General features: G+C 38.9%; 1 protein-coding gene across 1 annotated transcript in view; it reads right to left on the bottom strand.

Annotated features, from left to right (window-relative positions):
- Positions 1-16,952, bottom strand: part of adamts3 (ADAM metallopeptidase with thrombospondin type 1 motif, 3) — a 137,417-nt gene that overhangs the window by 105,766 nt on the left and 14,699 nt on the right. Inside the window, exon 4 of the mRNA XM_062417928.1 lies at positions 212-368. Coding sequence (XP_062273912.1) covers positions 212-368 — 157 coding nt within the window. The remainder of the gene's footprint in view (positions 1-211; positions 369-16,952) is intronic.

Raw genomic sequence — 16,952 nt, 5'->3', positions numbered from 1 at the left:
TGATGCAGTGATTATAAATAGATGAGTGATGGTTTGATTATAGAAGCCTGAATACAACTCCTCCACTTCATCTGCAAGAAACTAAAAAAAGAGAGTCCCATTGGAACTGCTGGTGTTAAAGTATTACAACTGTAGCAGTATCAGAAGTAGTAACATCCTGTGGACTGCTGTCGGCCCCTGTAGAAGTAATTCTTCAGGTGACTCATCCTACCTTGCTGCTGGTAGTCCACAGAGATGTCGGAGGGGTCCTTCAGCACAGCCGACCTGCGGTAAACTACATGGACTCTGCCCTGGTCCTCCAGCTCCTGGGTGCCTCTCTCCAGCGGCTCGATGAAGTACTCGTCCGAGTCGGTGCGGATCATCCCAGCCTGCAAAACAATACAAGGTCAATGAGTATGTACAACAATGCTGATCATAAAGCAATAAACCTGCTTTTGCACTCACAGGATAGACTCAACTCCAATACCACAAAAGCATTAAGGCTCTGACATTGCCACAAAGAGGTATTAGATTAGATTTTCAGATTAGATTTTTTATGATTAAATCTTAATTCCCTACTATAATCACCAATAAAACACATCCAATCATGCTAATATGGTCATAAATCAAGATAATTACTGCATTAAGCTAAAACAGCATTTTCAAAAAAATCTGTTTTCCAATGAATATGTAAATTTATGTGGCAAGGTTCTCCTAAACTAATGAGATAATCTACTTTATGGGGGAACCTATAGAGAAAATGAAAACTATTAAATGTATTTTTTGTGATTTATAGGTACACAGACTCCATCATAATGTCCTATTAACAAAAAAAGCATAAAATATATATATGGAAATGAGAAGATGGGGATAAATGCAATATTAAGTCATTTAATCTAGTGAAAATGTGTGTTTCTAAGTACTTATTCCCTCCTTTTAATGTGCTGGGTATCTCTGTGTGCCACTGTTATATATTGCTGTGATTTTTGTTTGAAATTATAAGTAGCTGGAGGTGGTGATCAGAAAAGGTTCACATCATTAGAGACACATTGGAATGAAATTGCTTTGTGATGGCTACCTGCTACCCCGAGATTTCCTGCAATAAGAAGGAAGTCATGCCCGCGTTTAAGGGTTGATATAAAGGTCTGTACAGTCCAGTTAACACAATAACGCACAAACAAGCTGAATGCACCCCTCATCAAATCCAAATGATCTGCTAGAGCAGGTGTTGCATGCGTGAAGGCGGAGCTGCATCCGAACACAACATATGGTCGACACGTTAGCATGCAGAGCTGCTACTGAGGAGAATGTACACAACCTTGACCTAGCGCTCCATTCTGCTAAACCATCTGTAGGTATTTTCTCTAATTATAGTGCTTGTAAATATTTTAAATGTGCATTTCAGAGCTGTCATTAATGCATTTTAGAATGCCAATAAAGCCTCTACCTTTTGTAATGATTTTGAGAGGATAAATGTAACCGTAAATATGTATGATCTGCTTATCTGGGCCGTGCAGAAAGGCTTTCATTTCGCTGTGAGCACCAGAGGCATCCATTGACACAGGAGGAACACTAATGATTTAATGTTTAGCAACAGGGTTTATCCATTAGAGGCCAGGTCGCCTTGGCAGAAGAAGTGCTGTAACTGTGCACCTGTACGCACACAGAGCCGCCTCTCACAGAGCTCCAGCGGAATTTGTTCCAGCTCTCGGTCGATTGGCCGGCCGGTCCGGCTCCACTGTTGCACCTCGAAGGCTTTACCTCGCTCTGGCCTCTTCACTAACACTCTGTTGGACTGCGCACATATGGTGCCTTGCAACCAACACGCACACTGAACTCATTTCCAACTCCCATAGTCTCTGATCAACCTCACGCCCCCCACTGCCCCCTCCTCCTCCTCTCTCTCGTTGCCTTTTACATGCGCTACTGGCTGGACTCCAATTTAAGTTCTCATTCAAGTTTACATGTAACTTTAATACTGTGCTACTGAGTCTCCCTGCAGCCACTAATGAACACATTAATAGTACATTCACGTCCCCGGGTGCGCTGCACATGCATGAAAAGTCTGCCAGTGAAAGATATTTAAAGGTTTGGCATCCAGATGACCTCTTTAGTTCTGCAGCAGGGGAGAAGACACGATGCTCCCAAAAGATGAGTAATACTGTACTTGCTGCCATTTTCTGACTTCAAAATATACCCATAATGCTGTATTCGTCTGAGTATGTGCAGTTTAAGAGCACCAGCTTTCTCCTGGCAACACAGCATGGTTTCCTGTGATCACAGTATTCGTTCCCCAAATTGTTCTAATCAGGTCACGATGCTGACATTTGCTATATGAAAACCGGATTATTTGAGCCGCCAGCGGCACTGCCACTTGTCCGCTGGTATTGTTTCTCATCATAAGGGTTGATATGAGAAGCTACAAAACCTCAAATGCAATAAACAGATAGACGGTTGAAACCAGCAGTGCCCTGGATACACCTGTGGACGTGTTGTAACAAACACAACTCTGTTTACATTCAGCGTTTCTCTCAGAAAGTCACCTTGAGGCCTAGAAAATATGTTGAATGCATTTCCTTCCTCAGAAAACATTTGCAAAGCAGATTGTTTCAATACTTTCGAAACGTGAATTGTTTATAGCAGCTTGCATCTTTATCTTGCTCTCTTTTTTCTGACACACTGCTACGTTTCTAGTTGCGTCACCACCACCAACTGACAGCACAAGCCAGTAACTTATGTGCAATACATTTTCTCTTCTCTTACTCATCTTATTTTGTTTATTATTTATTACCTACACCTATTCTGTTATTATTTGTTTTATCTCTAATGTCAGTAGCAGTACTCCCAATTTCATCGTATGGGTGACTGTACAATGACAATAAAGTCTTATTTTATCTTATCTTAAAATGAGGAACGTGTCAGTGTCATTTTTAATACAATTGTCAGTGTTAGAGGTAAATGCCAGTTTCATTTAACATCACACTGGTCCAACTAACAACTGATGCATCTGATTTTTACCTGTTTATTTCTTCATTTTATGGCTTGCATGCACTTCATATTTGCATTACCACCATGTGGGAATGTGTATCAGATTTGTGATTGTGCTAGTCAAGAACAAGATATAAAAATAAAACAAACAAAAATAAACAAATTGCTTTTCTAATTGAACCGAACAAAACCTGTTCGTTTATGTTGGTACGAATTCCACTGCTACCTCCAATTTAATAACCTTTGATAGAGAAGAAATAAAAGTTTGAGCCAAAAACAAATTCTTTGGAATTATAATCACCAAGACATAGTTATTAAAAAATACTCACGCATCTCCAGGTAAACGAGAGCTCAGCACGGGGCTCACTTAGACTTTTATACATAAATTATTCGAAGCTGATATTTTTCAAATCAGCAAAGAAAATGTAGATAATAGAACATCGAGAATAGAATAGAAACATACACTCAAATACCTTCGCTGTTGGAAGCTACACAATGATTATGCAACAAAGCCTTTAATGTATGTACGGCACCTGCCAACTCACAATAGATAATATAGATACATACTGACAGAAAACCTGAATCCTATTTACATCAATTTACAAAGGGACATCCTGTACATATGCAAATAAAATCTGCATTTGGTCGCTATGGTGACAGTTGAAGGTTATCATAACATGAGGGGATAAAGAGAGTATGGCGATGAGAATTAAGGGATCTTCGGCACACTTCCCTGATCAAAGAGAACGACATCTTGTGCAGAGAGACATGAATACAGATTTTTTAAAGAATATTGATTTTAAAGGATTAGCAGCTGCATCTACCTTGTATTAAGATGAAAAAAAATGTCAGTACAACATAAATCAAATTAAATGTCAAACAACTTTGACATTGACATGTTAAAATTTGGATTTCTCTTGGCGTTGACTTTCCTTGTTAACGTAACCATATTTGCAGTATGGATTTCCTTAGGGGGCTTATTGTGAGTAATTATCTTACAGCTGCAGGCATCGGTTGCAGGTGCAGATTATAAATATTCTATATGTCAGCAATACATTGTCAGGCTATAATCCAGTTTGCTTACAAATGTACCAATTACCAGTTCCTCACCTGTGCTACTTTTCAGAGAAACGTCAGCAGATTATCCAGCCTGAATTATTCCGTGCATGACACCCACTACCACATCTTGTCAATTATTATTATTATTTACTCTGCGCTCATCTTCCACCTTGATTGACTCCTCCGCTCGCAGCTAAACAAATTCACCATAAGTCTGGCATGTCGACAGCGAGCTCGGAGACATATTGGGAATTAAACTGAAATGGATTCAGTGTGCTCGTCTCTTATTTACTGATCCCGTTTATCCACGTGTCAAGAGAGAGGAAGGATTTAACGTCTCAGAATTTAATGGGCTCAGGTGTCTAGGAAAGTCTTGAGATCCGAAGGTTCAACGGGTCACTCTTCAATTTAGCATAAGTTACAAAAGAAGCGTACGGAATTAAATGAGAAGCCAGAGAGTCCTCTCAGACATTATAAATGAGGGTACAGGCCTATTAAAGTGCCTCTTACGGTGAAGGTGTGATTCAGAGGTTGTGCAAAAAAATGGATAATTGGACAAAAGTTGAGGTTCTACCTGGTGGTGCTGTCTTATTCTGACCATCTTCTGAACTTTCCAAAGCCCTCAAAGTGGCACCTTCTTGTTAAAAACAGGGTTAGCGTCCAGCTCTGACTTTAAAAACCAACAACATTCAATTAGACGGTGAGCTGACATTTAAATATTGATCAAAGCTGCTTCACAGCATAATGCTGGGATTGCTTAGCCGATACCGAAATCTTTCAACAACTAGAGGCTTTGCTGAATGTTGTCTGCACTTTCACTGAATAATACTGTTGTTTTTCACACACTTGGAAATGGAAATGAAACTGGGCCAGCACAGCCAAGCTTTGATCAATGCAGTCAATACCGGTCGCTTCCATAGTTTATAAACCTTTTTATCTAAGCTAGTCCAAGTAAAAAATAGAGAACAGCTCATTTATTCCAGACTTTGCTTTATGCAAACCCGTAAAATAACAAGATGACACTTGCTCGCTGTGTGTTAACAAGCCAAAAATCCTCTGCCATCTCAAAGAATGAGACGTTTCAGTAATCTGTGTCGACCAAAAGAAGTGTTGCGCTTTTACCAGTGTGGCTGAATGGATACATACTGCAAGGAATTGGATACAGCTGTCCTGAAATCTTAAAGCTGAGACATGCATAATAAGGCATCTTCCTCCTTGTTTGTTTTGATAAACACACGGGGGAAGAAATAGCTCAGAGACAAATTTCAGCTTATTGAAAATATCATCTTATTCCACGATGAGTTGTGTTATGCTTTCAGGTGAAGTAAAGAAGAATCTGCATGTTGAATGTGACTAAACAAATGTCAAGGCTAAGAATATTACATTATGACAAATAATATTACTGTTAGTAAAGGCTTAATATTTCTTGTTGTCATTTTACTATGTCTATTTTTCGATGGTAAAGAAATGCCTCTCATTCCAAAATTATGTTTATTGAATATTTACCCAGACAACTCTGTGTCCTCTAGAAATGAAAGATTCTTACTTAATATCTGTTTTTTAGAAGCTTAAAGATGTATAGCCTGCTCACGAAAAAAATAGACATAGAAATCTAGAAATTTGTTTTTACCCACATTCCATCTTGTTCTGTGTTGTTCATTTCATGTTTTTATTTATGGGGACAACTCACATTAATTAATCAGCTGGCTAATTCTGAAGCCTATTAAAAGGTATCAAGTTTAACAAGATGCTATAAAAGACGGCAAAAGCAATAAAACAAGAACTCGAGCCATGCAGATCAAAACACCTGTACAATAAAACAGCAACAACAAACACTATTTTGGCACATAAAGCCACGCAAGCAACACGAAGCAACACAACACAGCCGAGCAATACTGACCCCAACCATCTTTTGATACATGCAGAGCAACAATAAACAGTAGACGTAAATAAAATATCAATTCTGTTGATCTTGATAAAAATATTCAAAGATGCAGTTATAGGTTAGTAGAATAACGATATAATATTAATATAGTAATACATTATATAAACCTCTCTCGATATGAATTGTAATATTAATATTCCATGCATATGCAAGCTGGCAGGCGGCAGCAGGGGACATGGTACGCATTATGAGAAGGTTAGCGAATAATTTAATAAAGATAATAACACAATTAGTGATGTGCTGTGTAGTTAAGAGATGTTCACATGCCCCACTTTTTCAAAAGCCAGGCCTTGAGACCTTGTGTTAAAGTTTGGTACAGTTTTGCTTTTTTTTTTAGTCGTCAAGTCAAGTCGTTTGTCCTGTTACTGGGATTATCTAGCACTCGTTCCCACATGGTGGCTGTGGTCTACCCAAAATAACTGAATGGAAGATGAAAGACACAGAAGTTCAAACGAAAAAGAACCTGGATCGGAGATGGCTGGGAAAAAACAAAGACACTGCACAGCTGTTCGAAGAATGAAACAGAATTAACTGTAAAATGGACGATATGCAGGACAACTTCAAATATGATGGGTGATACGCAGAGTGCATTTAAGAAACAGATGAACGGCAGGATTGACCGTATTGACACATCTCTGCAAAAGTCCACGGAGGAGAACCACACGGAGATGATGTCAAACATATGGCCGTAAAATGAAGGAAACGCTTTATATTGAAGTTGGACGTCTACAACCATGAATGCAAGTTTTTGGAGGTGAAGATCAATTCAAGTTCAGAGGGTGCAGCTGTAAGGCCCAAAGTAAGATTTGATCCTGATGTTTCTGTAATTGTGGCTTGATTGCCAAAGAAAGATAGGGGGAAATATTCTTACAAAGATTAAGCAGCTGTTCCTGGAAGTCTTAGATAATGAGATGCAAATTATTGATGCGACACAACTAAGTGGGAGAGGAGGCCGATCAGAGCTGGTGAAGGTATAATGTGCATCCACAGAGTGAAAAAAAAACAATAAAATTCACCAAAATCACAAGTTGAAAGACCACATTGCTGCAAACAGAAACTGAAACCTCAGAAACGAATAACACCGAGCAAACATTTGAAGAAAATTCAATTATAGTCCTTATTTTGTTACATCTCCAGCAGTGGGAGGATCACAGCCGACTGTCACGGTGACCCTGCCACCTTGATAATGTTTTTATGGAACAGCATTGTTTACTCTGGACTGCTGTGGCCTTTGGGATGATGCACAACACATGAACAAAAGCACGTGAGCTCATACTGTCTGCTGCTGCCTCATTTTGAGGTCATTTTGGGTATTTGTCAAAATAACTTCATGTGTTTTTGACTATGTTCTTTTTTTCCCCCAATTAGATTGATAATGCTAAACTGTAAAGACAAGATTTACCACAGTATTGGTAATCAATTAGAAATGTTATGTTGGAAATGTTATGTCCAATCTATAAGCATCTAATGTTCTGTCCATGCCCTTTGAAATATTACTATAAAGCAAGAATTCAATGTATCACACTGTAGGTCAAGTGTCGCATCAAAATTGTCCAAATAAATCTTCACCTCTAAATGACAGAAATAAAAAAAGATACATTGAAGAAGAAACTAAAAAAAAAAAACAGGATTGGTGAGTCACCCTCAGTCAACACAAACGGACTTTCTCTCACTCACAACAAACATCCCATTAAAAAGTCATCTAGGTGGCTGCTTGATGAATAATTGAAGGATATACTCGGGTGACTATTTGACCTGGAGTAATGTAAGGTAATTATTTGTCAATAGGAGAACTGTGCAGCGTGACTGTTTAAGGCAGCGTTGTCGCCTCAGTGTGAGAAGACCTTTGTGGTCGGCAGGAAGTGACAAATCAAGTCAACAATCCATCCAGATAAAATATGATGAATCTCGTCTTTGCCAGCGGGGTCGGAGAAAGGTTTTAAGTTCCTCACAGAAAACATTCAGAACTATAGTAAGAGTCAAGACATTTTAATCCATTGTGATAGAAAAAGAATGACTAAACTGAGAAAATAGATTCATCATATGAGCATTTGGATTAGTACACCATGCACACAGATATATAAACTAGGGATTCAACTAACAACGATTTTCATTACTTATTAATAGTTTTGTACATAAAATGTCATATGAAGTTATAAAGCCCAAAGATACTGTTTACAATGTGTATGTATGGCACACATGTTTAAAGTTTAACAAAGTTTCCTCATATTCAAGAAGCTGCAACCACGAAATGTTTAGTATTTTTCCATAAAATGATGGATTATCAAGATATTACATAATATTTAATTACAATGAACTGATCATTTCCAGTCGATTGTTTCCTAATTGACCACTTGTTGCAGTTCAGAATGATATGGACCTTTGAAGTGAGGGTTTAGATAAGATCCTGTCCTGAATGCAGCACATACAGTAATAGACGATCAGCAGTCCAACAGCTTTGTTGATGCATAATTTGTATATGTGGATAAAGTGCAGGTGAGGATGTGAAGAGGTATTGTTCAATGGCCAACATGCAGTGACTTGTTTTCTTGTTTGTGATGTATTATCTGCTTTCATATAGCTGGCATGACTGCTTTTATAATAAATATAGCTATTCAGTTTTAAAGCCTTACTTCCTTTAAACTGTGTGTTCGGTTAATTAATCCATTAGCTCCATGTTTCCATCCCAATGTCTGTTTTCTACCATATGACCCCCCAGGGGAGCTTTTTAAAAACCACAAACAGGAATTAAATTCTAAAAATTATAGTAAAAATTAGAATGTATAATGAAACACTATTTGATCATTTTCAGCCATATTTATATTGGTTTATCTATCTCTAAAAGAAGAGACAAAACAATGACATGACCTCCGTGCCCTCAATTGGAGCTAGAACAGCCTGTAACAGATGCAGAAACGTTTAGTGTGCAGTTTACAGACTCACTACTTCATGTTTTCCTTCATACAGGATCATCTGCTGTTGCTCTTTGGCCATCGAGCAGTTTCCCAGCACAGCTTCTTGCTGAACGCTGCTTTCTCTCTCCTGATGTGTGTCTGCTGTCTGTTAATCAATGATGCAGTTCACTATAATGAAAGGCTTCATCACCTTTTATTGACTGGCTGTAGGAACATTTAAGCAGGCTGTGAGGTACTTAATACGCAGTACTTGGATAGATAGCTGGTCATTTGCTGACTGACCTCAATAATATGGCCCCTGGTACAGCCTACAGTGGCCTGTAATGGACATTATTGATGAACTCACACTTTTACAAGAGTAGCGCAGAGATATATAAATGGAAAAGGTCTGCAATCAAAGTATCTACTGCAAATGTAACAAAAAAAAACACTATCCAAAAGTGTGAACGTATAATGCTTTTATCACTCAATGGTTAAAAAAATACAGCATTATTAGGCAGAGAAGTCTAAACTGATGAAACTCAGCAGCTAGCGAAGGAAGTCGGCCTAAACAACCCCATTACCACTACAATCATTAATCAATGAATCAATTAACAAAACATTTTACATAGAGTAAAAGCTGTAAAAAGTCACTGTACACTACCTGCTCAGTACCAAACAGCAAACAGACACAGTTAGCTGTAGACTAGCTGGTGAACATAGCGGAGCATTTAGCAGCTAAAGAGCCAAATATTTCCCTCGGGAATTGGTAGAGAGCAAAATCGTTGCTTTATAACTGCTGGATGTGTAAATATAATTTGAAAGGTGATGATTCGTCAATGTTGCGTTCACAACTTGTTTCAGTCGCCCCCAAGTGGCCAAAGAAATCACTTCATGCAGGTGTAAGGGATCATGACAGTGCTTACAAATTATTCTGAGGGGACCGTGAATGTCTCAAATAGTCCTCATGGTGACACTAGGGGAAATACCAGGGTAAGTAAGCAGGCTCCATCCTCTAGGGACCATGGAAGAAAGTGTTATGGCAATCCATCTTATAGTTTATAGTTATTTAGTTGAAATGTTTGACTTCAGATAGATAGACATGCCAAGTATTTGCTAGCTGCAGATATATTTATCTGTGCACATCTGTGCAGCCTTTGGAAATTTGATTAAAGATCTGTTGAGGGTTTTTTAGTTTTTTTTAATAGCTTCAGTACTTTCAAAACTATGAAATGTATATTAGTGGAGACCGTATAGTTTTACACACAATGTATCCAAAAAGTATCGATACTTTTGACAACCTAACCTCAAACAAATCTGTTCTTCCTGATTTAATTTAATCTGCTCAATAACAACGAGGTTAACTTCAGGTGAACTGATGTGTGGACTAAAGCATGCATGTGATTATCTGAGCACAAACTGCATTCATGCATCACTTCACCCTCATCCGCACGACTTTTAAAATTATCATCCAGAAATCTCTTTCATGAACAAAAGGCTTCAGGAAAATGCATCTCCAGTTGGAAATTGTGTCTTTGGGAGGTCTGCAAGATAAAATGCCTGGTTGATGATTATTTGGCAATTATCCCACAATCAGTGTAAAAAAGTAGAGGAACAACTGACTTTAAAACCACTCTTTAACATTACGCAAGACTTCAAATGCTAAAAAAGAACTCTACCATCTCAAGTTTGGCTCTACAGCAGGAAAGGTTTACAATGGCACATTTTTTGCCACCCAGTATTCAGTGTTATCCAAAACCAGAGAAGACAATGGCAGGTGTCTGACAGAGGCTCAGCCAGTTGGTACCTAAACACAACCCTCAAAAAAGGGATCAAGAGTCCTGTGTTCCATCAGTTTAATATCCCCAACATCAGCCCCGGCCAAGCAGACAGCAGTTGTCTGCCAAAAAAAACATATGGGATTCAGCTGAAGGGCTCCAGTTTTTCAAAAACAGTCTCTTTCAGTCTAAACTTCTTAAGGAGGTCGGTATGAACGTGCTTTCGTTTAAAAAGAGAGAGAGAGTGAGAGAGAGATGGAGAGAGAGAGAAGTTGAGGTACTGCAGCGTTGAAAAAAGGTCTGGATTCAGCCTGGACACTGCCACCTTTCACCCTTGGTGTTGTTCAAAGGTGTGTTTGCTTTCAAAAATGTGAGCAAACCTTCGTCATCATTACCTGCCATTTTCATCCCCGGCCTTTAAAGGAACTTTAAGGGGAAAAAATACACAAGGTAATTTCTTAGGATTTGCAGGGTGGTGGGGTGGGGGCGGGGGGGGGGACTGAAAGCCTCCCATCTCTTGGAGGAAAGGTAGAAACTATTTTTGAGAATGCTTAATGATTATAAATAGGGATTTTAAAACACATTTCAGAAGTGTACTTACCAAGAAAGTGAATATGATGATAAATCCTCTTATCTAGATCCTCAATACAACTCAGTTTTCTAGCATATCTGTGTTTGAAGTTCAACCTTAACTATTTAAGAAGATTATTATGTCTTCTAAAGTGTTTTTTCTTTACTTTTTTTTAAGTATAAAAAGTAAGAAAAAGAAGAAAAGCTTACACATAATGAATCAAAGTGAGAATTTATTCTGGTTCTTTTTGTGCTGCTCCACCAGAACGGAGCAAACATTTACAGACGTCTTTGAGGAGGCGATGAGGAATCCACATTCGACTTAAAATAAAACCTCACGCCGGTGAATGGCTCTCAATGTCTGTCTGTAATAACAACAGAAAATGTGGGCTCCTCTCAAGTTTATATAGGTCATGATTAAAAATGTTTAAACACATAAATATCAATAAAAAGCACCCCTGCAGTACACACTGAGCTGAACCCTCAACTGCTGAGGAGAAAACTTGGAAGAAATAGCTTGGCTTTGCATATCTTGGTGTGCCTCCCCTCCTGTACCTCAAACCATATACCCAAACAGCTCTGGGGTCAAGCCTCTGCAACAAGCCTTGGCTAAGTCAACAAGGAACATTAAGAACTATTAGTGAATAAAACTCTTGTGCCCGACTACAGTACACTGCAAAGAGGAACTGGCTCACTTTCTTTTTCTAATCAAAAAGGATATTTTCTTTGCTTTTTTTTTTCTCCTCTACGGCAGCTCCAGATATGTCAGGAGCTGTGCCGGTCCAGAATGCTCTTTTATGTTTCCGAGGCCAAAAGTTTAGGCCACTGGACACACGTAGCTCTTAGCAAAACATAAGCATATCTTATTTGCTCATTTTGTCACTCTTCATGAATCTCAGCGTTGTAAACGTTTCTTTCCGAGGCGAGTTTCGCCGGAGGAGTTTGAGAAGGAGGCGTTAAACTGCCTGATTGGACTGATGGGAGAGAGATCAGAAGAAGGTTTCAGTTAAAATGTCCTCCAACGGGCAGGCTTATGCTCTGAAAGGATACTCTAACTGATGCATTACCCATCAGTCTCGCAGTGTGTTTACACTTGCGAGCCTCACACTAGCACAGACACAGCAGTGCCTCACCCTTTTGGCTGGCAGAGCAGATTATGCAACATGACACACATTAGGAGGTGGCCAAGTTTTACATAGCTGCTGGCAAGGTAAAGGTTAACATCAACAGTCAGAAATGCAGTCGGTGCCGCTCTCAGGTCAGCTCTCCCTATGTCTGTCTGTATCTGTCAGTCGATCGGTCAGTCTGTCTGCCAAGGCCCGCTGAAAAAATAAAAAAAAGTACATTCTCCTTCATGCAACACAGGGTAAGAGGAGGTTTTTGTTCCAGCTGTCATGCTTCATGGAAACAAATGAGTGAGGCTAAACCAGTATTTCATGGTTGCTTTAAGGCATTTCTAGGCAGCTTACAGTTTGTTTGTCATGCTGAAATAAAGACTGGTACTAAAAGCTGGTAGCTGTTATTCATACTGATCAATCCTTTCTTTTTCTCACAATCTATCAGCAATGCAATAACAATAAGAAAGGATGCCCCATGTCCAGTTTTTTGTCCCTAATCCTAACCTGCACACATTGAAGCTGAATATCTGTCACTACAGACAAGTGTGATATTTCCACAATATTTTCCTACACAACACAGCTGATGTGTGTGTGTGTGTGTGACTGTACTGCCAATAGAGTTGCAACAATTAATCAGCTAATTAAGAGAACATTAATCAGCAACACTTAATAATCTAAAAAGTCATTTTTGTCAAGCAAAAATGCCAAATGTTCTTTGGCTCCTCATTCTCAAATGTGACAATTTGCTGTCTTTCCTTCTCATGTACAATAGTAAATTAAAAGTTCTTTGTGCATTTGTGTAAAACAACATGTCCCATATGTGTACATTACTGATGATAAACGAGGGCACTGAAGTGTGATCTAAATGGTAAAACATGAGACTCGGGACAGCTGCTCTGGCCCAAGACTGTAACTGTGTGTAGGCTGTTAATAATGTATCTCATAATCAAGGGTACATATACTGTATTGAAGAATAAACTTAGTGTTAATAATATCAGCCATATTATCTAGAGATAAGAAAAGGAAGAAGCTGTAAGAATATGCAAAAAAAGTTTTGGCTAAAACTGGCGACTCAGAGTTAACTTGCAGAATTCGGTCAGGGTTTATACAGTTGATACCAATGAATCAAGGCTTACTCTGCACTAAACTATGAGTAAAGCAAATTGCATCCTTTACATTCTTATCCTGACCATTTACTAAAGCGGAGCAAACATTAGCATAAGATAAAAACAGAACAGCAGATGGCTTGAATGGTATCCAAGGATACACAATAGAGGACTCGACTGATTCAGCATTGCTCCCCATAACATGTTCAGACCCATGATGGGAAGTTTTTAAAAAAGGATCAAAACTGATTCATCACAACTAAAGATATTGTCTTTTTTGAATCCTCGTGTCTGACCTCTGACGCATTACGAGCGTCAACCAGCGAGAGCCAATCACACTCTTTTTGATTGGTGTAGAGCCTTAAACACAGAGTTTACTGCTCCACTCTGCTATGTGAAATAACTGAAGGAAATGCGTATTTAACAAGATGCCGAGACCGTTAAAAGAACAACACATCAAAACAAATCGCTCTGATTGTTGGCTGATTGGTACAGCAGCTACATCACAGCAGAGTATGTCAATTACATGCTCATCACACATAACGGCAGATTCATGAGAGACCAGAGGCTGACGACTACTTTGTATTTGTCATTCTTCATACTGTCAAGCAGAGTTAAGCAGCAGGCCACAGACGTCTGCTAACTACACTTCTTTCTAAATCCACACCCTCAAATTTTCCCATTTTCAAAACTTGTAGTCTTCAGCTCCAACTTGACGCTGACTCATGTGACACCATTTGACGCACTTTAGACTTAGATTTCACTCATCTTCCTTTGGAGAAACAAAGGTCTTTACCCAATTTTCCTCGTAGCTAGTTTCATCCAGTAATACTCCCTAAAAGACCTGGAAAGACACTGTGGGTTATATCATAGAGGACACATTAGTGAGTAATCCCAAATAATAATTGCACTGCACGCAGCATCAGTGTGAAAATTTAAATCAAGTTTGCTCATGGCTTAACATCTGCTCAATACCTCTGAAGGCTAAGGGGGAAAAATTGAAAGTCTGAATGCTTTTGAGGCCTAGGGCTCCATTACCCATCATATCATTTATAAAATAGTGTGTGTGTGTGTGTGTGTGTGTGTGTGTGTGTGTGTGTGTGTGTGTGTGTGTGTGTGTGTGTGTGTGTGTGTGTGTGTGTGTGTGTGTGTGTGTGTGTGTGTGTGTGTGTGTGTGTGTGTAGTTGTGTGCATGTGCGTGGGGAGGCGTGGGCTCACCTCATCTCAAATCAGTTTTAGAGGCACATCAATAATTTATACTCCCCAATCATTTTTCCTGCTCTGCATAGCTGGACAAAAAACAGACCTAGAGATAAAGTCCGGAGTACTTGAGACCAAAAATACATCAGACACGAGAAGCTTCCCCTTCTTTTCCTTTCTAGGGAACATCTCCACAATAAAATATCTGCTGTGTGTGAACCATCAATGCTGTGTGCAAGGGGAACCCTGTGTGCACATGAGTGTACATGAGGAGAGGCCAAACATGAACTCAGAGCCATGTTAGGGGAGGATGGGAATGATACAGTATACACCCACGTCTGACATCTCGAGGTCAGTTACATTCCGTTGTTTGCACTGATCATTTGTCTTATGAGCTGAGTGCTGCATGTTTCATCCACGTGACCAACAAAAAAAAAAAGAAGTAAAACTGACATAACCCACTTTCCTCAGCTAAGCCTGCGTCCCTCCTTCTGGCTGTTTACGATGGACATCCTGTACTTGTAAAACGACCTTTCCTTCACAAGAAAAAAAAAAAAAAAAGCCATACAGACCAGGTGTGTTTCAAGGATCAAACACTGTCATTACTGTATATCCTGTAAATGGAAGCAAGTGCCTTCTTGAAGCTCATATTTCCAATAACAGTTCAACATTTTGTAAAGATAATCTAAGATTTTAAAAGGATTACAGTTTGTATGCACATGCATGGGTGACAGAAAATGGCAACAAGCTGAAGTTTAAGGATATCATTAATTGATTCTCCAAAAAAAAGGGGCCACACATTGACCTAAGTTATATCTAAGAGAGTCCGCTGCAGTTTCTGTAGCACACAAGGCTGCAGTGTTTCTCAGCGGAGCAAAGCTTTCACAAACAAGACAGTCACAGAATCCCACACAATCAATGTTTTCATTTTAGCCAAACTGCAAAAGACCTACAGTAACAAGCAGCATCCTTTCTTTTCATGCTAATATCTGAGATCGTTCAAAGCAAACCACTAAGAAGAGCATGTATCAATATGTACATCAATTATATGTGGTAAAACAATCTTTTAATCAGTATATTCAGAACATTTCCATCACTTTTAAGAAACACTTTGCTTGTTTTAATCATGTCACCCTTTTACTATCCACAGTTTCACTACGCAGAGGACGCACCAATCAAACTTTTTCTCAAACTTTAGATATTGATTCTAATACCTGAACTGGGAGTGTCTCTCGCTATTCAGTACCGATCAAATTTCACTGCTCATTTTTTCCACATTTTACATTTCTACACCTCACTGCATGGAAATCATTAAAACATTTTTTTGAAAGTAACATGAGATTGCTGATGAGATTGCTGTGGCTCTGACTGAATACATCTAAGGCAGCATTCAGACAGACATTAGCTCTGCATGAAAAAATGCAGCCCTCTCATTCATTTGAATGTGGAGCAGCGAGACTGCCAATGCATAGAGCTGTAGTAAAACAACGCAGGTTGGACAATCGCATAGAAGGCAAAAACACATTCTTGGTGACTTGCTTTGAAACATGAAAACTGTATTTAACTCGTGATTAACAGCAGTGAAAGATAAAATAGCTGTAGCACTGTGATAATTGCACATAGTCGTAAAAATCCAGTATTACAAACCAATGAGTGGTGTTTTGGCATCTGATAAGCCTTTAAACACACTGTAACTCCAACTGGACTTTCTGGATTATATTTTATTGTCCCACTGGAACCTTAAAACAATACACCTCCATCAACGCAGCACCTTTGCACTGTTGTAATGCATGACTGTTTTCAGTCTAAATACCTAAATCATCACTTTTATAATGACACTGACCAAGACACTAAATTAAACACAGCCTGTCATGGCTAAAAAAAAGAGTCCTAAGCTATTACTACTAAACATTACCTGAAGACGATATGATCTATGACATGCTGATGAATCAGACTCTTCTCTTTAAAGACATTGTTGTCATTTAAAAAAAGAAAAAGCCATATCCTAAAAGTGATCCAGGTACAATGTATGGCTCAATACAGTAAAGATAAAAGATGGTTCATTTATCTTAATGTAGGTAGATCACACAAAAGGGTGGCGGATGTTAAAGGGTTAATAGGACATGTCAAGTTTTACCGACATGCCTTCAGACCCTCTCTGACAGCTGCAAACATGTCATCCTGTAAACAACAAGTCAGACTTCAAAATGTCGGTAATGAGGTCAAACGAGGTTTGTAACACGCAGTAAATCTTATCATAATTGGAGTGAACAGGAGAAATAATGGGCTAATGGGCAGAGTTGACTTTACAACAT

The sequence above is a fragment of the Scomber scombrus genome, chromosome 4, assembly GCF_963691925.1.
Source record: "Scomber scombrus chromosome 4, fScoSco1.1, whole genome shotgun sequence".
Taxonomy (NCBI): Eukaryota; Metazoa; Chordata; class Actinopteri; order Scombriformes; family Scombridae; genus Scomber; species Scomber scombrus.
The sequence above is the reverse complement of the archived record's forward strand: the minus strand, read 5'-3'. Positions and strand labels throughout refer to the sequence as shown.